Source organism: Lemur catta, chromosome 17, assembly GCF_020740605.2.
Source record: "Lemur catta isolate mLemCat1 chromosome 17, mLemCat1.pri, whole genome shotgun sequence".
In the NCBI taxonomy this organism is placed as follows: domain Eukaryota; kingdom Metazoa; phylum Chordata; class Mammalia; order Primates; family Lemuridae; genus Lemur; species Lemur catta.
This window is the reverse complement of record NC_059144.1, coordinates 38,118,869-38,146,452: the sequence shown is the minus strand read 5'-3', so window position 1 is coordinate 38,146,452 and position 27,584 is coordinate 38,118,869. Positions and strand designations below refer to the sequence as shown.

The 27,584-nt window shown below is 38.2% G+C and overlaps 1 protein-coding gene across 1 annotated transcript; it reads right to left on the bottom strand.

Moving 5' to 3' along the window:
• Positions 1 to 456: 456 nt before the first annotated feature.
• Positions 457 to 27,402, bottom strand: DSTN (destrin, actin depolymerizing factor). The gene is made up of 4 exons (XM_045528884.1): positions 27,048 to 27,402; positions 6,897 to 7,204; positions 3,159 to 3,235; positions 457 to 751 (listed from the first exon to the last, which is right to left on the bottom strand). Exons 1-4 carry the CDS (start codon positions 27,048 to 27,050, stop codon positions 642 to 644), a joined length of 498 nt encoding a protein of 165 aa, XP_045384840.1. The 5' UTR covers positions 27,051 to 27,402; the 3' UTR covers positions 457 to 641.
• Between the last annotated feature and the right edge of the window lie 182 nt (positions 27,403 to 27,584).

Genomic DNA, 27,584 nt, shown 5'->3' with positions numbered 1-27,584 from the left:
CAATAGTAAATGGCGAGCTCACCGAAGTTACAGGGGCTGCTTCCTGTATTCCAACGTCGTGCTTGAAACAGTGCTTTGCAAGATCAGCGTGGATTGTAGGTGGACACAATTTGGAGGCACTCTCCATCATACATTTGGTAGAACCGAAAGACTGCCTGCCTTAATCATCCTGTTGTTAGTGTATTAGTGTTTTTATATATTATAAAGATGTATTATATTCCATTCTGTTTAGCTCAAGGAAGAATAAAGAATTGGGGCCAAAATTATAACCAGATTAAGACCAATTCTCTAAGCAAAATAAAGCAACAGCTGAGGTTAACAAAGGTGTAATAATTCTCTTCACATGGCCTGTAATGTCCTGTGAACTGCATTAAAAATCCCAAGTTTAACAAAAACCTTTATAAGACAACTCATCAAAACAGGCATTTGGCCAATAAGAATTTAATTTCACACCAATAAAACTTTAGAATTTAGATTTATTTAGGGCTGTTTGCACAAGTTCATAGAATATTTAGTTTAAAAGATGACAAGACAGCTCCCCCTCAGTAAGACCCTGGCCTAAATATATTTTTGCTTTATTTATATAGCAAGAGGATAACATTAAACACGGAAGCTTTCAATTTGTGGCACTGAATGATGATCTACACAGGGCATCCTTCAAAGGCTACAATTAAGGACCCACCTAACTTTTCAGCAATACAAGCCCGATTGAGGTCTTCTGGCCCATTTGCTTGACATTCATGTTTTATGCCTAGAGAGAAAAAACAATAATTCTATTTAGAATTATGGCAGCAGCTTACTTCTTTCTCTAAGATAGTAAACTGTTTTTAAAGACCACTTCTAATAAGGACAGATAAACTTCAGCATTTACAAATAATGGACTATTACACAGGAATGAGCATAATCTGTAACTACATGCATCAAAATGGATGACCTTCATAAACATAATGCTGACTGAAAGAAGCTGGATTAAAAAAGCACATATTCCGTATGATTCCATTTGTAGAAGCCAGGGCACTGGCTATCCTTGTGGAGGAAGGGGCAGAGGACAGTGGCATGAGTGGAAGAGGGCACGAGGAAAGCTTCTGGGGTGCTGCTGGTCATTAGATCAAGAAACAACCATCATGTTCAGTCTGAAAATTCAAGTTCTACAATAAATTGTGATGTATACTTTTCTATAGATACGTTGTATTTATCAATAAAAAATCAAAAAGCAGTTCTAGCAATAAATATTCTTGGTTTTTAAAATATAAATAAAAGTATGAATTAGATATTTCTTGATTACACAGTTGATTTAGTCAACTGTAGTGAAAAGTAAGTAAAATGGCATCACTTTTGCTATAGAAAACAGCTAGCTCTCCAGTGGTATTACATCACACGTTTAAGAAAACTATCACAGTGAAAACTGTGAAATGTTACTGATTGCTTTCTTAGAAAAACTACATCACCATATTGCAGAATGAGCTCAATTATGAAATTATATACAGTAGCTTCTCCATAACCAACTGCTATCTTTTAAATGGCTGCATTCTTATTCCATCATCTTAAAACCATTTGTCAAGCTGTGGAAAGCACAATAGGTCAGCTTTTGGACCACTCAGGACTGGTTTGAGAAAGCCAGTGGATGGTTTCAGTACAAAAAAGGTGACAAGGTCACTGTCATTAAAAGACAGATCACCAGCCAGGCGCAGTGGCTCACAACTATAATCCCGACACCTTAGAAGACCAAGGTAGGAGGATTGCTTGAGGCCAGGAGTTCAAGACTAGCCAGGGCAACATAGCAAGACCTCGTCTTTAAAAAAAATTTTTTGTTTTAATTAGCCAGGCATGGTGGTAAGTGCCTGTAGCCCCAGCTACTCGGGAGGTTGAGGCAGGAGGATTGCTTGAGCCCAGAAATTTGAGGTTGCTGTGAGCTATGAACACGCCACTGCACTCCCACCTGTGTGACACAGCAAGACCCTGTCTTTTTAGACAGATCACCAAATCAAGTCTAAATAGTAATTCCATTTACTAAAAGGCAATGCAGAATAAAGATGATGAAGAATCTACTCTGAATCTTTTTTGGTTGAGCTGTGAAAGTGTTGGAGCTAAGGAATAATTTTAAAACATCAGTTAGCAGACCAGTGAACATGCGTCTGGGGGATGCCCAGCATCAAATCAAATGCATGAAAAACCTGACAAGGCAACGACTATGCAGCAGCAAGGCTCGGGAAAGGAAGCAAGAATTTTGTTTTCCTGACTAAATAAAACAAGCCCGGGCAAACCTGTTTTACTACAAGAATATAAAAACCAGTCAGTCACAGTAAAACAAACAAAACAAAACCAACATTAGGCCAAGCCCTGTGACCCTGGCTCACTCAGCTGTTTGGATAGCCATGGCAGGAAGGTGACCGGGCAAACTCTTCGACTAAAGCTCACACATGATCCAGACCAAGCCTCCCATTCTGTAGCTGACAGAATCAATGCCCATGGAAGTGAAGCGGTTTTGGCCAAGGTCACACAGCAGTTAGACATCAAGCTTAACCCTTTGGGCACTTGCCCCATGCTATTTCCATCATACCAACGTTTCCTCCTGGCTGCAGTCTGGCCAGGCCATCTCATCAGGATCCCAGTCCCCCAGCGGCAAGTCAAATACGACTGGCCAGCTCAAGGAGTGACTGCACTGCCTTTGGACACAGACGCATCAATTACCTAAAATCATACCATTCAAGAGTAAAACTAGAAATAAGAGCACCTTTCCCATTTATGAACATTTCCTTTTTGCAACTTTGTTATAACTACTACATTCAAAAGCAATGGCAAATTTACTATTAAATTATGACCAATGTAAACCAATTAATCTCCACCTGCTACATTAGAATCTGGGGAGCCCCTCATACTGTTTAAAACCAGCCTGAACAAGTCATATACAATGTCGAAGGAGCAGTTATTAAACACAGGCCACCCAGACTCAAAGTGACCAGCACAAGGCAGACGACACAATGAAAAGCTGGGTTCAACCTTATGTTTTCTCAAAACAAGCATCTCTTCCCACCACCCCTCCTTTTATTTTTGCCCAAAGTTCTCCAAGAAAACGAGGTGCTTCTTCGAAAAGTTGCAGCTCCCACTCCAGGGGCTCACCATACCTCCAAATATTCAGAAGTAAATTCAGACCATACCTTGAAATTTCTTTTTGATTGCATCCTTGGAGCTCGCATAGATCATTTTACTTTTCAGAGGTGCAAGTTCTGGTGCCCTAGATAGAAGGATGTCAAAAATGAAGAAACTTCTTTAGAGAAAGTATAACTTCTTTAGAGAAAAGTGTTAAACATTTGCTTCAGTGACAGGGAGAGGGTCCTCAGACTCTCCAGAGAGTTTTTCTAACTACAAAATGTTTCTATTTCCCTGCCACCTCAGAGGGTGAATGTTATGGATGGGCATATGCAGAATCACTCAAGTTGACCAAGGTGAAAAGAAGTAAGAGAACCACTGACTAAAAGTCAGATTAATGTGTCCATAAAAAAAGAATGAACATTAGGCACTTCATTGTATAACCCAGTTCTTTTGCTTTAAAATATTTTTTTCATTTTTTATTAATAAAGGATTGAGGTCAGGCTAAAAATCATATTTAAAAAAGGTTTTTGATAGCTTTCCTAGTTGAAAAGTTTCAAAATACAAAAGAATACAGAGAATCTGTAAGTATCTACCACCCAGAATTAAGAAATGCTGGTATTTTTGAATTTTTACTTCAGATTTTCTAGAAAAGAATAAATCACAAATAAAGTAAAAGTCCCCTTCTTAATCCTCACCAGTCCCTTCATTTACATCTATTCTAACAGTAGATTCTAACCACACAAGTACTTGTTTTCCATCCTAATCTAACATAATACATGTTGAAATATCAAACTTGGAGTCAAAACCTAAGTTTCAATAATTTTCTTGAAAAAATAGTAAATCCACATGTATAATCTCATAATTCTAAATACAGCTTTCACAAAGACCTCTTTTTTTAAGTTAAATGGCAACTCAGCAATAATTATATCTTAATTGTCAGTATTACTATTATCTTGTATTTATAAAATGTTAGCATCTTGCCCCTCTTGAATGGAAACATGCTAAAAACACAGCATATGGTTCAAAACTTTCTTCACCAAAAATTTTGAAAAATAACAAATATTAATAATGGACAGAAAACCTCACACTGCTTATACATGAATGCCTTCTTTCCATCTATACCACCAAACCTCAGGCCTGCCTGCACACCGCACTACCAATGTGTCAAAGAGAAAATGGAGTTCAGTAAGGCCTCACTTAACATCGTCAGGAAGTTCTTGGAAACTGACTTTCAGCAAAATGATGCATAAGAAAACCGTTTCCCTCACCAATAGGTGAATGAACTGATGTTCCTGGAAGAACTGCTATACGCTGTTTCACTTAAAGTGGCAGTTTCCAAGAACCCACTGACGATGTTAACTACCGTGTAGTTAAATACTTTTGAGCATTTAATGACTGCATTTAGCTGCTATATATCCAGGACACTGAATGAACACCCATGAGCCCTGGCATGTGGATCTCAGCTAGTCTACACACACCTTAGTGAGTAGAGATTCTATTCTTGGGAACCAGGAAGAAGGCAGTCTGTCTCTCAGAGGCTTATTCCTCCCACTTCTAAGATCCAGTGAGGGAGGCAAAGCCATCACAACCTCAGGACTGGCAGATGTTTGAGCTACAAAGTGTGTACTTTTCTCATGCAAATAGGTCAAGAACATGAAAAAGCATTAGCTGTTCTGATTTTACTCTAACCAGATTGTTAAAATACTTTTTAAGAGCCACTCCCTGGGCCCTGGACAGAGCTTGTTATGGAAAATGCCTATAATAAGGATTTATTCTTTTCTTTAAAATAAGTAATAATGCAAAATAAACTACTGCACTAACAATTTCTTTTTCTTCGTTCTGCTTTTATTTTCCAGTGTTCTTTTATAAGAATGTATAGTTTTCATAGTGGAAAAAATACATTTTAAAAAGTAGGAAAAAAATTGCAAATGAAGGAAATATTGATTAATTTTTAAAAGCCTAAACCGTTAGCTGGCATATCTGCCATTCAGCTGGCAGTCCCGGAAGGGCAGAGACTGTATGTGTTTTATTCACAGCTGTTTTCCAAGTCCCTAACACAATACCTGGCATGTAGTAGAAATACCAAATGTACCTTCATTCAAATCAAAATTGTGCTAATTTTAAGTCTGATCAACTATTATCTTTATGTACCAGCCTCAAGGAACAGTAAGCTGCCCCAAACATACACTGTGACCGCATATTTGCACTCCTCACAGCAACCTGATTTGATCAAGTGCAACGTAGGCTTACTGAAATGGAGCCGCAGTGTATGATCTAGAGTTACTTTCCTTTTAAACCTCAATTCTTTTAAACTCCTAGCCCCACGCCCCTTACACGCCAAGCTGTTGGTGGCACACAGCTAAGAGCTAAGTCCTTCCCTGCCTTACGAAGTATCAAAGGAAGCCTTGAACCACCTGCCCCGACCAAATCAGAGGGTGTTACTTCCACTTCCCCTTGGAAGCCAGAGAATCTATGTGGCTTCCTGGCCATATCAAGGAATGTAGCATAATGTAAATTAAATGAGGGATACAGGCATAACTTTTATCTAAAGCTCAATCTCATATATTGACTTACTTGAAAGACCAGAATAACCAATTTCAACGGCATTTCAAGAAAAAGACCAGGTAAAATCACTTTATAGCACTATCTAGAGCAGGACTGTCCAAAAGATCTTTCTGTGGTGACGGAAATGTATGTCTGTGCTGATCGGTGGCCGCTAATCACATGTGGCTGCTGAGCATTTGAAATGTGGTCATTCATTCAACCAAGAAACTGAATTTTTAACGTTAATTTAAATTTAAATGGCCATATGCAGCTAGTGGCTATAATGTAGGGATAAGGCAGAAAAGGCAGATCAAGAGAGCCTGAGTGCAGCCATTTTGACTCGATACCAGACCCTAACCACCCTGAAAAAGGAATTCACCAGCAAGTTCCCAGCCCAGGACCACCCAAGGGTGGATGAATTTCCTAAGCTGGATGCCTCACAACCTGTGCTTACCTTTCTGTGACAACAGTTTATGATTAGTTAACCTTTATGGCCTGACCTCAAGACAATGCTGGTCATGTACAGCTGTTTCCTAACAGAATTTTTGAACATGTAACAATGTTACTGTTGCCTCATAAGGGGTCCTCCTGCCTCCTGCTCGGGAGAGGACCCCTCTCTGTCTGTGGAGTAGGATCTGCTGTCTTGTCTCTGTCTCAGTAAAACTTTCCTATAGCTAGTTGGCTTGCCCTCCAATTCATTCCCACAAAGCTAAGAACCCACTTGGGGAGCTCAGGGGGCTTTCCTCCCTTCATTGGGACACCCCATGCATCAGCTACCCTACTGGACAGGGAAGGAATAGCACTAACTTCTTCAAAAGTAACAAACCACAGAGACACAAGTAAAGGGCGTGTGTTTAAAACAGTGGGAAGCTGGTTCCTAGCACTGCATGTTGGAAATGAAGGGTTTTGGCTTATAAGTAGGAAATTTAACAAAAGTAGGGAATTTTAGCTTATAAAAGCAGTAAATTCAGAGGATGCATAGAAACCTGCCTCCTGCCCCTCCCCCACCCAAGAAAATCCATTATTGAAAATCACATTCTTTCAAGTAGACAAAGAGCAGTCAATTTAGTTTTGGTCTCATGAATACCAATTCAGCTAAGATTATAAAACCTTGTGAACAAAAATTAAATGATGACAACTGCAAATAGCGTGAATATAAATTACTTTGGTCCCAGATCTGGTTCTCCAAGTGCTGACAATAAGAAAGTAATTCTCTTAATAAATTTCACAGCGGCTCAATATGCCTAACATGGGCTTACCACAAAAAAAACATCAACTCTTCTTTTCTGGATTCCTTGGTTTCAAAGCTTGCATCATATAAAGCATAGCGACAATCTTTTTCAGGAAGCATTCCCACAAAATGCTTGAAAGGATCAGTTATGGTTACACCAACGTCTCCAACCAAGATCTCTTTGCCTTCTTCTACAATGATGCACTTTTTGTCTGCACTGAGACAAAAAATGACAGCCTTCTTTCTTTTTTTGATTTCTTCTGGTGTGGAGCATTTCCTAACTTTCATGTCATAAAAAATGCGACATACTTCATCAGCAACTTGCACTCCTGAGGCCTATAATGAGAAAATAAATAAAAGGCTTACAATTTTTATTGTGCCAAATGTGAAACACCATTTAACTTATTATAGATAGCATATACTTAAATTTTTAAAGGTATATGCATTATCCAATTAGAAAACTAGAAAATCTAAGCTGTAATCACTACTAATTTCAGACATCAAACTTTTTTAAAGATCACATATATGTCATTCATCACTATTATGTGGAGGTAAGGAACAATTCAGCTACAGCTGCCTCTCCTATCTCAAAACCTAGAAAGAAATGCTTCTTAAGGTACTGGATTATTTTCTTCTTATATAGGTTGCTGAGAGCCTTGACTGGGGGTAGATTATCTCCACAGTTTGTATACTAATGATTCACAAAATTCCTTTCATTAATTCACAGAAGGCAGTCACAGCTGCTGGGTTGAGAAAATTCCATTCCTACAGCATCTCTTTCTCTAATAAAAGAAGAATTATGACAAGATTTTTGTTCTATTCACATTTCAAAATTATGTGATCAATATTTAATAACATTATTAGTCACTTGCCATTAAAATTTTGTTTCTAAAATCTGCAAGTTTTAAATTAAGATTAGAATATATAAGAAAATAATCACTGCTATAACAAAGAGGATAACTTAACCTTTTATCATGTTATACTTGTTATTCTGGGATGAAGAACAGTTAAATAACATCTTGATGGAACAAGATCCTAAACCAACCTTTAATCTTTTCATCTTAAGGACTGTGCTATTAACATTACTACATCCATAATTTTTTTATGCTTCATTAACTACTTTGCATGTTAGCTTTTCTAAAGAATTAGAATATTAAACAATGCAAAATATTAATGATACCCAAAATTAATGTCAAATAATTTAAAAAATAAAAATGAATATAAGAGGAAAAGATAGCCCCACAGAATAGGAGAAAATATTTGCAAATCCTGTAAGAAACTTGTATTGAGACTATATAAAGAATTCTTACAACAGTAAAAAAGACAGCCCGATTAAAAAATGGCTAAAGGATTTGATTAGACATTTCTAGAAGATATACAAATGGCCAATAAGGCACATGGAAAAAATGCTCAGCATCAATAACCATTAGGAAAATGAAAAATCAAAACTATGAAATACCACTTTACAACCCACTAGGATGGCTAAAATAAAAGAAATGGACAGTAACAAATGTTGATGAAACTGTGGAAAATCTGGAATCCTCATATACTACTATAGAATTATAAAACGGTGCAGCTGCTTTGGCAAACAGTTTGGCAATTCCTGGAAAAGTTAAACATGGAGTTAACATGACCTAGGAATTCCACTCCTAGGTATACACACAAGAGAAATGAAAACATGTCCACACAACACCTATATACAACTGTTCACAGCACCATTATTCATAATAGACCAAAAGTAGAAACAACTCTAATGTCCATCAAATGATCAATAGGTTTTTAAAGTTAATATTTAAGAATTAAAAACAGATCTCCACTCCTCTAACTCCCTAGTCCATGTTGATTTATAAGTCACATGTGACCCAACAATTTTTAAAAGAAGGCAACATTTGAAGTTTTATATGCAGCCAACCAATATCTGACTATATCTGTCAGTAAGTGTTCCTTGCATGCAGGGTTTACAGTAGGGTTTGCACTCCTATGAGAATCTAACGCCTGATGATTTAAGGTAGAGCTGAGGCGGTGATGCTAGTGCTGGGGAGTGGCTGCAAATACACATTATCATTAGCAGAGAGATTTGACTGCACAATAAATGTAATGCATTTGAATCATCCCAAAACCATCCCCCAGTCTATGGAAAAATCATCTTCCATGAAACCGGTCCCTGGTGCCAAAAAGGTTGCAACCACTGTAATCTAATACAACAAGACTGCCCATGCCCAATGCCAATCACCTCCACCCTCCAATTTATTCTCTACATTGTAGCCAGAGATGTGAAACATGAATCCAATCACCATACTTAAGACATTTCAACGGCTTTCCATTGATCTGAGGGTAAAAACAACAATGATATGGTTCTACCCACCTCTCTGGCCTTATCTTACAGCATACACTCTCTTACTCTGCCTCTCACTACCCTGGCCTTCTTTTTCAATTGTTTGTATGTATCATGCTCCCTCCCACTTCAGGGCCTTTGTTCATACTGTATACTCTGCCTGGATGTGGTACTTCTCTCTACAGTTTTTTGGCTAATTCACTCTTTAGATCTCAGATCAATCTCAGTTTGCAGAAACATCACCTGGGTCCAAACTACCACCACACACTCCCATGAGATCACATATCTCTACTCCATAGCACTTACCACAGATTCAATGCTCTATCTTTAAAATTATTTAATTAATGTCTGTCTCCCTAAGAAGACTATAAGTTCCTTAAGATAGACTGTGTCTGTCTCATTCATTATTGTGTTCCCCTGAAAGAAATCAAAGACAAATGAGACCCCTAAGAAAGTTTGACTAATGGAGAAGACAAAGACAGCATATATTAAATATAAAGCTTTAATACTTGGTAGAACGTTCATTATTCCCTGATAGACTCCAATGGAAGGGAATTTAAAGAGGTTAGAGCTTAAATGGAAGGAGCGTGGGGACAGAGGAGCAGGCAGTCAGGGAGTTTTTCACCAGGAAGCATGGAAGGTGACTTGAAGCACTCCAAAACAAGGGCCCTGAAAGGATGAAAAGATAGTTCCTGACAAAGAGAACCCAGCAAATACAATATGAGAGGAAGATAAGGCAGAAGGCAATTGGACATTTGGACTGAATTTCAGTGGAAAAGGCCTCCAATGGCAGGCTCAGGAGTCTGGAGATACTGGATATTTTTAAAAAGAAAATGTAAGATGACCACAGTTGTGCTTTTGGAAAACATATCAAGCCATGCATAAGAGAACAAGAAGAGAACTGTAACAGGGAAACCAGCTAAAAGGCTAGTTCAGCAAGCAAGGCAAGAGGTGATAAAGGCCCTCACTAGGTTAGTGACAACAGCACTAAGGAGAGGACGGGATGAGTGCTGACACTACATAGGTACAATCAATTGTTCTTGACAATCACTGAACTGGGAGAGGGAGGGTGGAAAGGAAGGACTCAGTTTGGTAATTAGGAGACTGATTAATGTTGCCAAATGCTTACTTCCTAATCTTTCCACCTTGGTGGCTTCGGAGACTTTGACATTAGAGCAATATGGTTCTTCATGCCTAGTAACATTATAATAATAAATTCTGCCTGTGCAAATAATCAAAAAACCACAAGGAAAAGTGTATGTTACAGTCAATGAATATACTTAAGTTTGTTATAGCTTGGTTTACTCAATATATCCTAGAAATAGCACTGACATGGAAGAAATGAACATTGAACAACTGGTCCCTACATTCTTGACAATGATTTTTATATAGTAAAACTAAAACCATGAGAGCTGACTAAGGAAGCAGGAACTAAAGCCTGGCCCAACACTGCCCAGAGCTCCTCCCTTCCTCTAAACTCGATTCTCCCAGTGACCACACATCTCCTCTCAACAAGCTGGTGGCTCTTTTATACCTTTGACTTTAGTTGGTGAACTGGAAATCTGCAGTACAGATTAGTGGGATGGAAAGAAGATAAAATAATCCTTAAGAAACTGCAGTTTATTAATATCTTGGAGATCAGCCGGGCACAGTGGCTTATGCCTATAAGCCTACCACTCTGAGAGGCCGAAGCGGGAGGACTGCTTGAGCTCAGGAGCTCAAGACCAGCCTGAACAAGAGCAAGACTTGGTCTCTACTAAAAATAGAAAAATTAGCTGGGCACAGTGGCATGCACCTGTAGTCCCAGCTACTCAGGAGGCTGAAGCAAGAGGATTGCTTGGCCCCAGGAGTTTCAGGTTGCAGCGAGCTATGATGATGCCACTACACCCTAGCTGGGAAGACAGAGCCAGACTTTTGTCTCAAAAAAAATAATAATAATAATAATTCCTGTATTAATTTTGATGGATTTGTTATCAGAAAGCAACATCATGGTGAATCTTAAAACAAAACAAAAATGGTTGTAACAACAATACACAGAACCATTTGTTCTTTATCTTTACACCGTGCTTTCACCTAGTAGAAAAAGGTCCCCTCCCATCAGTCCCGTTTTTAAAATATTTGTCTAAAACATTAGATTATTAAGACTAACTTGTTCAGCTGTTGAGAAATCTAAAGTGTATTCTAAAAAGCAAAACCTAATCCAGTTTTGATTTTAAATTTATTTTTAAAAAGTTATTGATATTCAAAAACACAGTTGTAACAATAAAGACCATTAAAGGATAGTCTGACATAGCACCAAAATTTGCTGCACGGTTGGGAGGAAAAATCTTGAGAGCAAAAATAGATTGCTATCATAACAAGAGTTCTGTGATTACCTTAAAAAGATATGCTCTCCACAACTTCAGTTTCTCCATGTTCTGGTGTTCTGTACCAGTGACCACTGGAGAATAACAGCTGCTCTTAGAGCTCCACCCCCATGTCAAAATAGTAGCTGTTAAACAAATACTGCACTGCATTTTATCTTACTTGACTACCAGTTTTTAATTTGTTCATTAAGTATAATAGATCCCAAACCTACATGAGCCTCCTCTGGCAGAGCTTGTATGAAATACTGAAAGTATAAAAAACAAATTAAAAAGAACATAATCCCAAGCGATATGGAGGTTTAAATTAGGAAGAATGAGTGAAATTAGTTTGAGAAGCACTTAGATCCCTATATCCCCCCTCTGGAACGCCACCCTGCCACCGCGAACCCCCCTTACCCACTAGATTTCTGTAGTTTATTCTTTAGAGAGAGTAAACAGCAGTTCGTTCTGGCCTGGTCATCATACTGAAAAGAGGATATAATAGGTGATTACACATAAATGAATGTTAAGACCTCCCCGCCACCACCATGAAGCCTGACCATGAATTACTAAAGCCTTAGTCGCACTGTTCTAGAGAGCCGTGCTGTCCAACAGAACCTTCTGCAATGATGCAAATGCTCCTTTTCTGCACTAACATAGCAGCCACTACCATGAGTGGCCACTGAGCACATAAGGAAACTGAGGAACTAAATTTTTAATTTTATTTTAAATAATTTAACATAAAGTTAACACAAAATTACCTCTCTTAATACTAGAATAGTATGTTTTGGGTAAACAAATTCATAAAACTACATTTCCTGCCTTGGAAAACAATATATTACTTAGCTTTATTGATTACTCCTGTCATCAAGAACCTCAGTTATCACACTATGCAATGACAGAATATTGCCTCCAAAGCTGAGGATTTCAACGCTATTTTACCATAATAATGGTTGACTGTTTCTGAGAAAAAGGAAGAAATTTGGAGGAAATTCAGATACACTTTTTGTTTTTGTTTAAAGTACATATTCTGAGTGTTAATTTGGAAGCGTCAAAACAACCAAAATGAAGAATGATCATAAAGTTTCATAGAAGAGGGCTTGACTTTAAGCAAAGACTTTAATTCTTACAGAGGGCATAACAAAAGTTCTTAATCCTTGAGGGAAAAAGCCCTGGCTACTGAGGAAGAGCTGAAATAATGGATTTAATACTTTAATAATTTAGTAATGGTTTATATAATAGCAATAAAGGTAACTTCATTTTATATAATATTACACATAGGGCTATTTCAGATAAATTTTAAAATTAACTGGGAATATGTTTTTTAAATAAATTAAGGAAGTCAGACACTGAATTTTTTTTTAAGAAACTATGTTCTCCTTATAAACAAAATCTGGAACATATTTAACCTTAGAAGACCTTTTTAACGAGAGCAGAAAGCATACCACAGGGTTGAATCAGACTTATGAAAATCATATAACCTGAGCAAGTTAGCTAACTTCTCTAAGCCTCAACTTCATCACTTGTAAAATGTAAATTATGGTATTGCTAACACAAGGAAATTGAAAAGACAACACACACAGGGTTACCTAAAGTACAGTGTCTGGCAATGGAAACATTCAGTAAACAAAGATTCTTATTATTAACCAGAAAATCTGGTTAGAGCTTTTTCAACTCTTTCTGGTTATCTAAGTGGCCAATTTTTATTAAAACCTTTGGATAATGGAATGCTATGGATAAAGAAATCCAGACAACTTAAAACTGATACCGGAAACAGTAATTTCTATTTATTCTCTGATGACCAGAACTATGAATCAACAACAAACCTGACATTTGATATGTAGTTCTTCTTTCTTTCCATGACTATTAAATGCTTAAATAGCGGAGACATGCAATAGCAAAAGAGAACGATAACAGTCCTCTTAACACTGCAAGATTCAATTACACCACCTCCTACCGTTCTACGCACAACTATCATCTGCAGCCATAAATCAAAATCCACAATGATGAAAACTGGGGCCTATGAGGTGAGCCAATAGGTTTTGTCCTAAAATCTGTCCCTTCCCAGTATAGACAGGCACACCTTGGAAATATTTCTGGTTCAGTTCCACACCATAGCAATAAAACAAATACTGCAGTTAAGCAAGTCACACATTTTTTGGTTTTCCAGTGCATATAAAATTTATGACCACATTATTCTGTAGTCTGTTAAGTGTGCAACAGCATTATATCTAAAAAATACAATGTACAGGCCGGGCGCTGTGGCTCACGCCTGTAATCCTAGCACTTTGGGAGGCCAAGGTGGGAAGACTGCCTGAGGCCAGGAGTTAGAGACCAGCCTGAGCAAGAGGGAGACCCTGTCTCTACAAAAAAATAGAAAAATTAGCCAAGGGTCTCTACAAAAAAATAGAAAAATTAGCCACGCCTGTAGTCCCAGCTACACAGGAGGCTAAGGCAGGAGGATCACTTGAGCCCAGGAGTTTGAGGCTGCAATGAGCTACGATGACGCCATTGTGCTCTAGCCAGGTTGACAGAGTGAGACCCTATCTCAAAAAAAAAATAATAAATAAAAAAAAAAAACCAATGTACATACCTTAACTAAAAACACTTTATTGATAAAAATGGCTGATAAAGAGATACAAATGAGCATGAGCTTTTGGAAAAATGGTGCCAACAGACTTCCTCGATACAGGGTTGCCACAAACCTTCAATTTGTAAAAAATGGAATATTTATAAAGCACAAAACAATAAAGCAAAGTGCAATAAAACAAGGTATGCCTGTATTAGTCAAGCAAACACACAGCAAAGCCCCAATCTCTTGGTAAGTTCAAAATGTGTAGAGCTGTTGCCTACAATCTTTTAGATTGTGCCTTGCTTAAGGGTGCCTAGCCAAAGGGGCAAGACAGAAATGAATTCAAGTTCATGTTCCACTAGCCAAACTCTACACCTGCAGAACTGCAACTATTTGGAGGAGTGCCACCTGCTTGTCTCCTGAGGCTGCATCACCCAGCAGGAACACCATTTTCTAATTTGCACAGCCATTAATAGGCTATCAGTGATCCAGAAAATGTTCCAAGTTAATGCTCTGCCTTAATACACTAGTTCATCCTCCGCCCAAAACAAAGTAAATATGTTAAATTTACCACCAATTTCCAATTATAGAAATCCTGTTTCACCTACAGCAAAGTACAGATAATGTCCTTGAGGATGATAGCCTATGCAGACCAAATAGCAATTCTACTTGCTATATATTAATGTTTAAAGAGTTCCACCAAAACATTTTCATGGTTAAACCTTACTTAGTTGGAAAAAGTAAGGTTCACTTAATAACCTAAACTCTATAAACCAACCTCCCCACCCCACCAACAAGAAGGAAAAAACCTTCAAACAAGTCAGAAAAATCATCTCAACAGCCAAAGTAGATTAGATATAAAAAAAAGCCTGGTTACTAAAAATAATCTATCTCACTCACATGGTATGCAATCTTTTTTGTAGACAATCCTAACAAGGTTAACAGGTTTCCTACTCAAATTGAGAGACAGGGATCAAAAAAGGAAAGTAGGAACAATAAGAAGTTTTATAAACCCGATGGAGAAAAGAATATTCCCCAGTTTTCCCCATCTACTGCCACCCATCTCATGCAAAACAAACAAACAAACAAACAAAAAAACCTAGATTAAAAAAATGGAGTGGAGGGGGGAAGAGCAATCCAGGGATGATAGGCAAATAGTCCTGTGCCATTACTGTTTTCTTTCAGTGGTTTGTCTGTCAAGCCTTTTATGCCCTATTTCTAGTCTCCTTTCCCACTTCTTCCTGACATGTACCCCTTGATTCCAGTCATGTATGACTCTTTACAATTCCCTGAATACACTATGCTCTCTTGTGATGCTTTACCTTCCTCCTCTTCACTTGGTTATTCAAGTCCTCCACAGTCAGCTCCAACATAACCTCCTCTGGGAAAGCAACTCCCTACTTGGCCCCAATCACCAACTCTAATCTAAATTACATGATCCTTCCATGTACAAACACATTTATTTCTATCACAGTATGATCTAGTACTGTGATTAACTGTCTGTTGGTTGAATCCCTCACCAGACTGTGCTGAAGAACTCTTAGTATCTTTATCAATCCCCCTGCCCAACACACACACACCCACACACAATCCCCCATCTACTCAGAATTGTGAAGCTAACTAAATGGTTACTTAATCAATGAATGTTATATACTTTAGTATTTGTTTTAAAACTTGTGGATATGTACTTTTTATTTTTAAAAATGTCTAGTATGTAAGCATCACTTAATGTCAAGATGAATGCTACATGAAAGGCATTAATGCGTATGTTAATCAACATGCAAAAAGCACGACCTTTATGTAGTCAATATCCTATAAAACAGTGGTTCCCAACCTTTTTGGTACCAAGGACCGGTTTCACAGAAGACAATTTTTCCACAAACCAGGATGATTCAAGGGCATTACTTTTATTGTGCATTCAGGCCTCTCTGCTAATTGATAGTCTGTATCTGCAGCCTCTCCCGAGCGCTAACATCACTGTCTCAGCTCCACCTCAGATCATCCATCAGACATTAGATTCTCATAACAAGCACACAACCTAGATCCCTCGTACGTACACTTTACAGTTGGGTTTGAGCTCCTATGAGAATCTAATGCCGCTGCTGATCGGACAGGAGGAGGAGCTCAGGTGGTGATGCAAGTGATGGGGAGCGGCTGTAAATGCAGATGAAGCCGCTCTTGCTGGCCTGTCCACCGCTCACCTCCTGCTGTGTGGCTGGCTTCCTAACAGGCCACAGACCAGTACTGCCACTGGCCCAGGGACTGGGGACTGCAGCTACAAAACACATTTACACATTTCAAAATTTTTGCAGTCATCAGCCTTGTTAGACATTTGAGTCTGCAGTTGAAATAATTTTCAAAAAGCACTACACACTTAATTAGATGTATCTATTAGAAGTTTTATACAAGGTAGAGAGAATGACTGTTTAAGGATTTATCAATATTAGAAAAAGATAAAAAATCTTTGCAATATTCTGCCTCATCCTTCACTAAGATAGGAAACAATTAAAATATACCCCTCCACTGGGGAATGGAATGAAACTCAGCAACAAAAAGGAACTGGTGACGAACAAATGCCTTATGCTAAGTGAAATGAAGCCAGACTGAAAGCATATGACTGTATGATTCCATTTATATGGCATTCTTGCTAAGGTAAAACTATAGGATAAAAAACGGATCAGTGGTTGTTGGAGATGAGAGAATGGATTAATAGGAGGAATTTTTTGGAGAAGGGAATTATTCTATATTTCGATTGTGGTAGTATTTACACAACTGTATACATTTGCCAAAACTTGAAGAACTTATACTAAAAAGGGTGAATTTCACTCTATGTAAATGATCTTGAATAGAAAAAAATTATGCATACATCTACTCTTTATTTCAAGTTTAAGAATATAAAAAATATTCTACTCCTCTTTGAGAAAGAACATATTAAGCAAATAATAAGCTAAAGATGAAAGATTTCTCTTGATTTAACAATCTTAGTTCTCTCTGGACAATTAGCTAGCATGTCAATGAATATCAAACAAATTTAATGTTGCTGGTTAACTGACCTACCTCTGTTTCCCCATCACACCGTTTCTAAGCCCCACCAACAATTCCTCCTTAAATGTGTATTTCAGATCTATTCCCACTCATCTATTCTCAAGATCTCATATCATCCCCAAGATTAAAAATCTTTAATAATGCCCAAAAACCTTCAAAATAAAGTCCATATTCATTAACAGAACATAAAAAGCCCTTTATGGTCTGAACCAACCTACTTTTCCAGATTCATCTTCCACCACAGGCAATCCTATTTAATACTCACTAATACCTTTCAGAAATTAATTTGGCCATTTATATAAAGAGCCTTAAAATAATCCAGACCCTTTGACCCTTTGACCCAGTAATCCCACGTCTAGGAATTTATTCTGGATAAATAACCTACATAATGATAAAAAGTAGACAGCAACCCAGATATTACCACTATACAATTCATCTTTGTAACCAAAAACCACTTGTACCCCCTAAATCTACCTAAAGAAAAAAATAAGTAAAATTTTAAAATGAAAACATCCAAAAGAAAAAAAAACCCAGACAGCCCAAACAGATAAAAAGAGGAGAACTGCAAAGTAAATTATAGTATATCCACAGGATAGTTTCTGATGTGCCTATTAAAATCATGTTTGGAATGTATACTTTGTAGGGACAGGGACTTTGTCGTGAATATTGTTGAATCTCCAGAGGCCTATGACAATACTTGGTTCCTAGAAGGCATCTAGTAATTATTTGTTGGAAGAATGAGTGTGAATGTGTGTGTGTGTGTGTGTGTGTATGTATATATGTATGTGTATTTATTTATTTATTTAGAATGGTTTGAAAGAAAATGCCCCAAATGTTAATACTTTGTTTGGAATTGCTATTAAAACTAAGTTTTTCCTAATGTTCTAGAATGAACATACATTACTCTTATCAGCTCCAAAATTATTTAAAGATTTGTAATACTTCTGGATCAATTTTTTATTCCTCAAAGTTCTAAGAACCTCAATTTTTGCCAAACTATTTTGGCTTCTTTTACAGGTCCCCAAGCACAATGACACCATCAAATATCTAGTAGCTGAGGTCTAAATCTTAGGAGTCATCCTTTATAGTCTTTCTTTCCCTTATGCCACACATCCAAATTATTAGTAAGTCCTTCCAGCTCTTTGGATGTGGGGGTACCAAAATATGTATCGAATCTAACCACCTCTTACTATCTCCACTAGTAACAAATTTTAATCGAAGCTACCACCATCTATTGTCTGAATAAAAGCAATAGTTTCTTAATTGGTTTTTGCCCCATTTGTAAATCTCCACACATCAGCCATAGGGATAAATCACATCTTATATTACTACTTAACACCTCCCCACCACCACACATCCAATGGCTTCCTTATGTCGCCAGAATAAAATTTAAATTCCTCACCTTTGGCCTAATGATACTTCCTGGTCTAGTTCTTGCCTACAATCCATTTCCTACTTATTTCCCCCTTGTTAACTGAATTGTAGCCACACAAGCCTTTTCTGTCCCTGGCTATGTCAAGCTCATTCTCTTCTCAAGGGCTCCTTCTGCCCTAAATGTTCTTGACAGCTAGCCCTCTCTTGCCATGCAAGCCTTAACTCCAAAGTCACCTATAAGAGGTCTTCCCTAACAATCCTAACTAAAGTACCCAACTCTTCTAGTACTCCCTACTGACTACCTTATTTTCTTCATACCACTTACCACTATCTGACATGACCTTGTCTTTTTTGCCTCTTCCTCCATATTAGAATGTAACTTCCATGTGGAAAGAACATTTTCTGCACTATATCCTAGTGTGTGGACCCTATTTTTAGCATGTAATAACAGTTATATGCTAGTTTGGGGCATATAACAATACCCCAAATATTTGTTGAATAAATGATTGCTATTATAAGCATTGAAGACAATGCAGAACTGTGTGTGATTCTTCACTAATTACCTCATAAAAAATATAACTAAGAGTGGAAGACAAGATATTTTTACATCAAGAATCAAGTTACCTGAAAAATCAAATTAATAGGAACTTTGAACTATTCTAAAGATATATCCAATTAGGTAGAGATAACATGGAATACCATATGATTAATGCTACACCACCAGGAAGATCTCCATGCTTTGACAGCTCAGGAAATGAGTGATTCTGCAAGATGAGAGGTGACTGTAGAAGTTGTCATGTCAGGGGGGTCTTCCCAGAGTTGACCCTTCAAGGATAACTTGCCCTTTGAACAGCTAGGCAAAAATCCCTTTTCAAAGACTTAAATAAGTGATTTTGGCTTTTTCCATTCAGATAGCAAGTAAAAAAAAAAAGACTATTAATCTAATTAGATCTAAGGTTGCCACTATTTAATATTATTATTTTAGCCAACATTGATAAACACTTTACTACATGCCAGGCACTACTTTAAACTAGTTATATGCATCACTCATATTGTTGCGACGGTAGGTACAATTATCATTCCCACTTGGAAGAATGATGAAATTGAGGCACAGAATAGTAAGTTACCTAAGGTCATAGACTTAGTAACTGGCAGAGCCAAGATTCAATAAGCACAGAAGCCAGACTCTGAGCCTTTGCTTTTAACCACTTGTCAGTATAGTTTAACAGAAAGGATAATAATATCTACCTCATTGGGTTGCTATAAGGATGGAATGAGATAAGGTAACACAATGTCTGTCATAATGGGAAATACTTACAAATTATCTAAGACAGAATTCCTTCTTACTTTTTCATTTGTTATGCCCTCACGTACTTTTCTATGATTCAGATGCCTCAATGAGCATCAAATTCTATTCAGTTTCATTTTTAAGGAAAGGAAGGGAACAGACATTATTGAGGGGTTTCTGTATGCCAGAATCATTTTAAAGGTATTACTCTACTAATACCTGCCTTATCTATCTTGAAGGATTTTCACTTGTAAGACTCAAATTAAACTGTAATGCAGTATACAAAGAAGAGGTATTATTCAATTAGCTCAGTACTTAAAACTCAATTTCCATTGCATTAAAAAAAGGTATACAGGAATAGAAGGTATAAAAATTAAAATAATCTATCTCCATGGAAGCTGGTCCTTTGTCATAATTAAGAATGCCCTCTCGTTCTTTGAGTAACATCTGTGTGGGCCTGCTAAGAGAGAGATATCTTGCTATTGAAATGGACAAACACTGTCAGGCATGGTGGCACGTGCCTGTAGTCCCAGCTACTTGGGAGACTGAGGCAGAAGGACAGCTTGAATCCAGGAGTTCTGGGTTGTAGTGCCTGAGGCCAATCAGGTGACTGCACTAAGTTTGGTATCAACATGGTGACCTCCCATGAGTAGGGGGACCACCAGGTTGCCTAAGAGGGGTGAACAGGCCCACATCAGAAATGGAACAGATCAAAATGCCTATGCTGAAATGCATAAACCCCATCTTAAAAACACTCAACAGTCTAGTTTCACAAAACATCCTAATAAGTGCTATAAAATAAATTCATATGCTAGCTTAAACATGTGCAGAAATGCAAAGAATTAGGTTAGCTGGTACCCATACCAATTTCCCATTACAAATTAAACAGGCCACTCCATAAAGCCTAAGCCTGGTCCAATAAAGTGGCCACTAACCACATGCAGTTTATAAAGTGAGTCCTTTAAATGTGGCTAGTGGGACTGAGGAACTGTATTTTTAACTTTATTTCATTTTAATTAACTTAAATTTAAAAACTGATTCTTAACACCATTAATAGAAAACTTATATCTGAAGCAACTTGGGCAGATGAATCTATTTTTTCAATAGTAAGTTTTATGGTATCTAAATACAGATCAAATATTTCCAATGAAAATTTGGCATCTGAATTGATGTGCTTTCAGTGCAAAACATACATACACTGGATTTCAATTTTTATGAAAAAAGAATGTAAAATTTCTCATTAATTTTTATATTCATTAAATGTTGGTATAATATTTTGGATATATTGGTTTAAATAAATTTCACTTTTTAAATTTTTTTTAATGGGGCCACTAGTAAATTTAAAAGTACACACATAGCTCACATTTTATTTCTATTTGACAACATTGGTCTAAAGAGTAAACATTCCTATAACTAGAGTGTTGCTCTGAGGAGTCTTATGATGATTTGAAAATTCCTCAAAGCTCCTGAGCTTAATAACTGACTTCCAGAACAAGTTGGAAGAGTCTTACCTGTATTTGCCTGTGTTTTAGCGTTAACTCTATTACCACTGGTTAAGTACCCCTTACCCAAAATGCTTGGGACCAGAAGTGTTTCAAATTTAGGACATTTTCGAATTTTGGAATATATGCATATACACAATGAGATACCTTGGGGACAGAACCCAAGTATAAACACAAAATTCATTTGTGCTTCACATATACCTTATACCCATAGCTTGAAGGTAACTTTATACAATATTTTTAATAATTTTTTAACATGAAACAATTTTGACTGCAACTATCTCATGAGGTCAGAAGTGGAATTTTCCACTTCTGGTGTGATGACACTCAAAAAGTTTCAGATTTTGGAGCATTTTGGATTTCTGGATTAGGGATGCTCAATATATACAAGAAAATACCAACAATAAGTGCGAACCAATTAAAAATAAATGCTAATTACATTTATAAGCTACTTTCTGAAAGTAAGCCAAGATAGGAATATGGGTAGGAAATTCATTTTTGCTTTTCTGTGATAAGGCAAATAGAGGTAAAAACCTATAAAGTAATGTAAAAATGTTTAAAGGACTAAACAGACTTCCTTTGATGTGATCCAAAAGCACAAACACAATGACAAATGACCTTCCATCTATAGTATGAACTTAAGTTTCTACTTTCAAGTGCTCATCTATGCCTTGCTGTAACAGAACAAGTTCTCAGCCTTTTCACACCTTTAACTAGAGATTAAATTGTTCATTTTAAAACTGTAATTGCATTTTTTACCAAAAATCAATTGCTTTTTAAAAATCTACATACAAATTGGTTCTTCAATTTTAACTTAAAGCAAATTATCGAGCAGAGTAAGCAGCATGTAAGCATTACAATGGCAGCTACTATAAAACTAATCTTAGAGCTAAGAAGCACTCTAGACTAAAAATTATTCAACTCAACAGGGATCCCTGCACAGAAATTTTCATGATGAATATGACAAATATGTTCAAAGTATTACTGAGATGCATGAACTTTTTGTTTATTTTTTAAGTCTGTACCTCTCCGAATGGAAAATATCAAGAAAAACAAATAGGAGATAGCTCAGAAGTACAATTCCAAGTGAAAACTTCTCACTTCTAACATCAGTGCACAGAGATAGCAGAAAAGTTGTGGCTGCAATATTTCTGAAGCATTAGGTGTATGCCTTTCATAGTCTAGAGAGGAATATTATGCTATAAGGGAAGTAAGCTCAGGATACTTTAACAATCTTCTATTTATTTCTTTATATGGTCTGTGGTTTACATATGCAAATAGCAGTGCAATAAAGAGACTAGATCTAGTTACTCAGACTATAGTGTTGGTTTATTAAATTCAGTTTTTCAAGAGTTGCAGGATTTTTCAAATTTCAAGTGTGGTATGCTTCATCTCAAAGTATTACTGAAAAAATACATTATAAAATTACATTAACATAAAAACACAAATAAAAAACAGTCACGGTTATTTGTTTTGTATGTTTGGTTTTTAGACTTTTTTTGTTTGGTTTTTAGACTTTTTTAAGAGAAGTCTTCAGTTGGCAGCAAACTTGAGCAGACAGTACAACAGAGTTCCCATATATACCCTATGTGTTTGGTTTTAATGTTTTGGCTAGATGAACTGCCTAGGATAGAGACAGGAATAAGTATAAATTGAAGGATGTTAATCTCCATGGTGCTTGGCAAAGAAGGAACTTTATCCTCAATCACTTTACATTCTACTGCTACCAGGAGCCTAAAAACAGTAGGTCGCTAGAATCCACAGAGTATTGAACTTCTGTTACTTAGCAGCTTAAGAGGCCTAGAAAGAAACTTATGTAGCAGAGGAGAGGAATATTATTAGTCCTCAGTATGAAGTTCCAGCATTGTGACAATCATGTTCTTGCTGATTTTTTTAAATGCTGGACTTACTTTATGGCTCCACAAATAAGCTTAGATGAAGACACAGTGAGTATTTACACAATGTCAGGTTTACAGAATGCAACATTCAAAAACATTACATGAAATAAACATATGAAAAGATAACTCATTGCTAATCAGAAAAATGCAAATTAAATTAATAAGAAACCATTTCACACCCATCACACTGGCAAAAGTTTTACGGTATTTTTCATAACACCAAGTGGTGAAAGGGAATGGAGAAACGGGCTGTAGATGATGGGGTGCAAACTAGAAAAAACTAACAGTAGAAAATATGTATGTATGTCCTCCAACCCAGGGCTTTCACTTCTAGATATATACCAAGGAGACATACACACCGGGGGGCAAAAAGTAATACAATGGAAGATATAGCATGGCAATCACCTATCATAAAAACAGTTTAAGTAGACCACAAATTAAATTTAAAAAGCAAAAAGTTGGGGAAATTTCCAAACATCTGTCAATAGGTGAATGGATAAACTTGTGTAGCCATACAATGGAATACTATTCAGCAGTTAAAGAGCCAATTTAAAAAATTAGCCAGGTGTGGTAGTGACACATGCCTGGGAGGCTGAAGCAGGGGGCTCCCTTGAGCCCAGGAGTTTGAGGTTGCAGTGAGCTATGATGATGACACTGTACTCTAGACCAGGCAACAGAGCAAGATCCTGTCTCAAAATAAATAAATAAAGAACTAGTGCTACAGCTAAAACCAAAAAATCACCTCCTCAAAAAACCCACAAAGTTTAATTTTTTTCCAAAGAGCTACAAAAGAATACATGAGGGAACATTGATATAAATTTTAAAAACACATCAAGGCAATACACGTTATTAAGGATACATTATCTATAGCTGAAAGTATGGTAATATCAGTGAAAATTTAATATATTAATTTCAGGTGACTATGTTTAATTTTACCTGACTTCTGTGCACCTGGAAAGCAGTGATAGTTAAGAAATCCACCCCCATCATTTTGTGCTCTGAGAAACAGGTAGCTGAAAAGGACTGGCCTGTTGCATATTCCCAGAAAAGAAATTAGAAATGTTCTGCTAATTGCAATAGCTGTCTTCCTAATTGGCATATTATGTCTTTGACACAAGAGTGGTTATCTCTGGGGAGGGGAGGGAAGGGAATGGGATGAGGAAGAAGATGTATGTTTAGCTGTTACGGTAACATAAAAATCTGAAATAAGGCAAAAAGTTAACTTTTTATTTGGTAGAAAGAGATCTGTTATTCTGTATACTTTTCTCCTTAAAATGTTTCAAAATTAATGTTTAAGTTATTTTAAAGCTTGATATGGAGTCAGAAAAAGTGATCTGTCACGAGTCAATTAATCCTTTACCATCTGTTTTTTCATATGTTAAATAGGTACATGAACACATGCCCAACCTACTTCACTGGTTGTTATAACTGAAAGTACTTTTTGCTAATCACGTGGTAGAATACATCTGTAATTCCTAAGCCAATTAACTCAGTTTGTTGGAGCAAAGTTCAGATGAAAGTATCATGCAGAACTTTAATTCTATTTCCGGGGCAAGATTACACTCCTACTTTCCAGACAGCCATATAGTTAAGCTGAAAATGCACTTTGGTTACAAAAGGAGGCAGACAAGTCTGCGCATGATATCTCAATCCATACCCAATAGAACTACTGAGCAAATAATCCTAGGAACTTGATGGTGGGCTGGTAAGTAATCTTTGTATAAGGAGACTGGCACACCCAGTACACACACACAAAAATTTTGTTTCATGTGTGTAAATGTAGTTCAAGGAGGTAGACTTTTTTTTTTTTTTGGCAACACGAAATCTCATCCTAAAGTGCCCAGGATGATGATTTTTTGAGTTGGTTTCAAATTGCTTTATTTCAAGTGCTTCTAGAAGACTTGGTGAGTATCAGGAAGTGATTCTGCTAATTTAAAACAAATCCATCAGTGGTTAATATTTAACATTAAAAAGAATAAAAAGAAACTTGGAACCAAGCATCTAACCTAGGATAAGAACCACAGTATTTTCTAACTGCTGGACTGAACTAAGATGCTCCTGTGCTCATAAAGCTAAATACAAAACTAATCTTTAAAAATTGTCGTCTATATTCTGAATTCTCATTCTAAACAGGTATCTAAACAAGAGTAGTTTGTAAGGTCTTCCTGACCTTCTTAAGGCCAACAATTTTAAAATGTATTTGGAATCTGCTCAGCTTTATGTCTCTCCCCGCCAACACCAGAAAAATGTAACACACTCTTCCTTTACTGGAATGTGTAGAAGTACAGAAGTTAAGCTTTAACTGAAACTAATCATTTAACTGAAGTTAAAATGTTTGGTCCTATTTTCAAATAGAATAATAAAGTGTCTTAGCAACTCAAAAAAACCAGAATGTCAAATCAGAAGACCCTAGAGCAGGCTCCGGTCCACTTTAAAGCACTTTCACAGAGTGGATGGTCCTAAACTTATCAGAACTCAAAGCCCTTAGATTAAATGTCTTTCAGTATAAAGTAGTACATACATCTAAAATCTTAAAGAGGTTAAAAAGACTTAAGGTGCTGAGCCTTTGTAGCTTATAGCATTAAACTAAACAAGAACCAAAAACTGAAAAATATCAAATCCTTATTACATATCTTCAGTCATTAAGAAACTACCTGTTAATCTTTTTCTTTCCCTAAAAAGCCAGCCTGCATCTTCATGAAAGTGGCAATACCTCAAGAAAACCAAAATTGTAATTCAGTGAAGTCTGTATGCAGATAAGCTATTACCAACTGCTTCCAGGCAGACAGATGCACTAACAGTGTAATATTTCTAGCAAAGTCTGGTAAGGCTTTGCCTGCAAATCATTGGCCAAAAATGGTAACAGTCTGTGCAGACTACAGAAAATGACAAAATGTTCTACCTGATCTGATCCCATGGTTGGGAATACTGTTTTACAGCAGATTAGAGTGACAGTTTAGAGAGGGAAAAACATGTAAATTAAGCAAAATGTCCACCATATAGAAAATACTGAGCAGAATCTATTTACTTTTTAGCGACCTCGGTAAATTAACTGACTTTTTAAAAGCTTTTAAATTTGCTTATATTAGCATGCCAGCATCATGCCCACACTCTGCACACTAAGTTCTGGTAGAACCAAACTGTTTACAGGTAAAATAAAATTTCTAACCATACATGGACAAATTGGACAGGAGAGGGTTAAAAGAGACACTGCCAAGCTTGACAAGCACAATGAGAGTGCTGCTGAAAGCTGATTGCCAGATTAAAAAAAAGAAGAAGAAACAAAGCGGCTGCAAGGCCACCCTGTTCTACATCATGCCAGGGTCATGCTCGTTAGCGATCATTCCGCCCTCTAGGATCGTTCAATAAAGGCCTTATTTTCCTTATTGAGATGGACAGACCTCAACGACCGAAACGCACCCGAGTCACTGGCCGCTTCAGCGCCAGCTTTCGGGAAACCCGCGCCAGCAAGACTGTCGCCGGATTCCGACGCCCTCCCGCCCGCGAGTCTGCAGACCCCGGGATCCACTCCCCGGTGGGGGTGCTCCACCCGGGCCACTCGTGCGGAGGCCCCGCGGAGGCCAGGCACCGGCCTCGCAGCCACTGAGAGCGACGCAGCGGCGGCGGATCCGCCCCGGGGTTCTGGGGCCCAGCCGAGCCGGACGAAGCCCGAGACCATGCTCCGCCCGGAGACTGCGGCCGGGCCCGGGTCCCTGCCTCGGCCGGGTGCGGCTCGCCCTCCTCAGCCCCGACTCCGCGGCGTCCCGGAGATACGCCCCCTGGCCGCATCCGCCCGCGAGTCGGGCTCCCTCCGACTCACCATCTTCACCGCGGTGGTCGCAGGAACGCAGAGGACGGAGCCGGCGGGCGCGGAGACTGCAGAACGTCCTCCTCACCGCTGCGGGCCGAGAGACCGAGCGCGGAGCTGACGCGGCGGCGCAAGTCTAAGAGGGGCGGGCGCGCCACGGGCGAAGCGCGGCTGCGCACGTCACGCACCGCCCGCCGTTGCTACGCAACCGGTCGGCCAGGCAACGCCCCGCCCCGGCGGCCGTCCGGACTCCGGGCGCGCGGGGGCCTCCCTCACCTGCTCGAGGCTTGGGGGACGGGGTCCCCCTCACCAGCCCCGGTGTTGGGAGGCGGGGGCCAGTCCTCCCTCGTCTGCTGGGGGCGCGGAAGCGGATTGGGCTGGCGCCTGCTGACGAGGAGCGGACAAAAAATGACGGGCGTATGTGTGTTTGGGGAGGGGGGACCTTCTTCCCCTCCTCGGGCGGGGCCGTGTGGCGCCCCGCCCACTGCGGTCCCGATGCCCTTACATGGAAGTAGCCACCTGGCCAGGTGTGCGGCGCCGCGGGGGCGG

What these genes read in the sequence shown, in the direction of transcription:
- DSTN (XM_045528884.1), bottom strand. An exon ending in GAGTTGATGTTTTTTTTGTG is followed by an intron (nt 3,236 to 6,896) that starts GTAAGCCCATGT and finishes CCTTCTATCTAG; the next exon opens with GGCACCAGAACTTGCACCTC. An exon ending in AATCAAAAAGAAATTTCAAG is followed by an intron (nt 752 to 3,158) that starts GTATGGTCTGAA and finishes TTTTCTCTCTAG; the next exon opens with GCATAAAACATGAATGTCAA.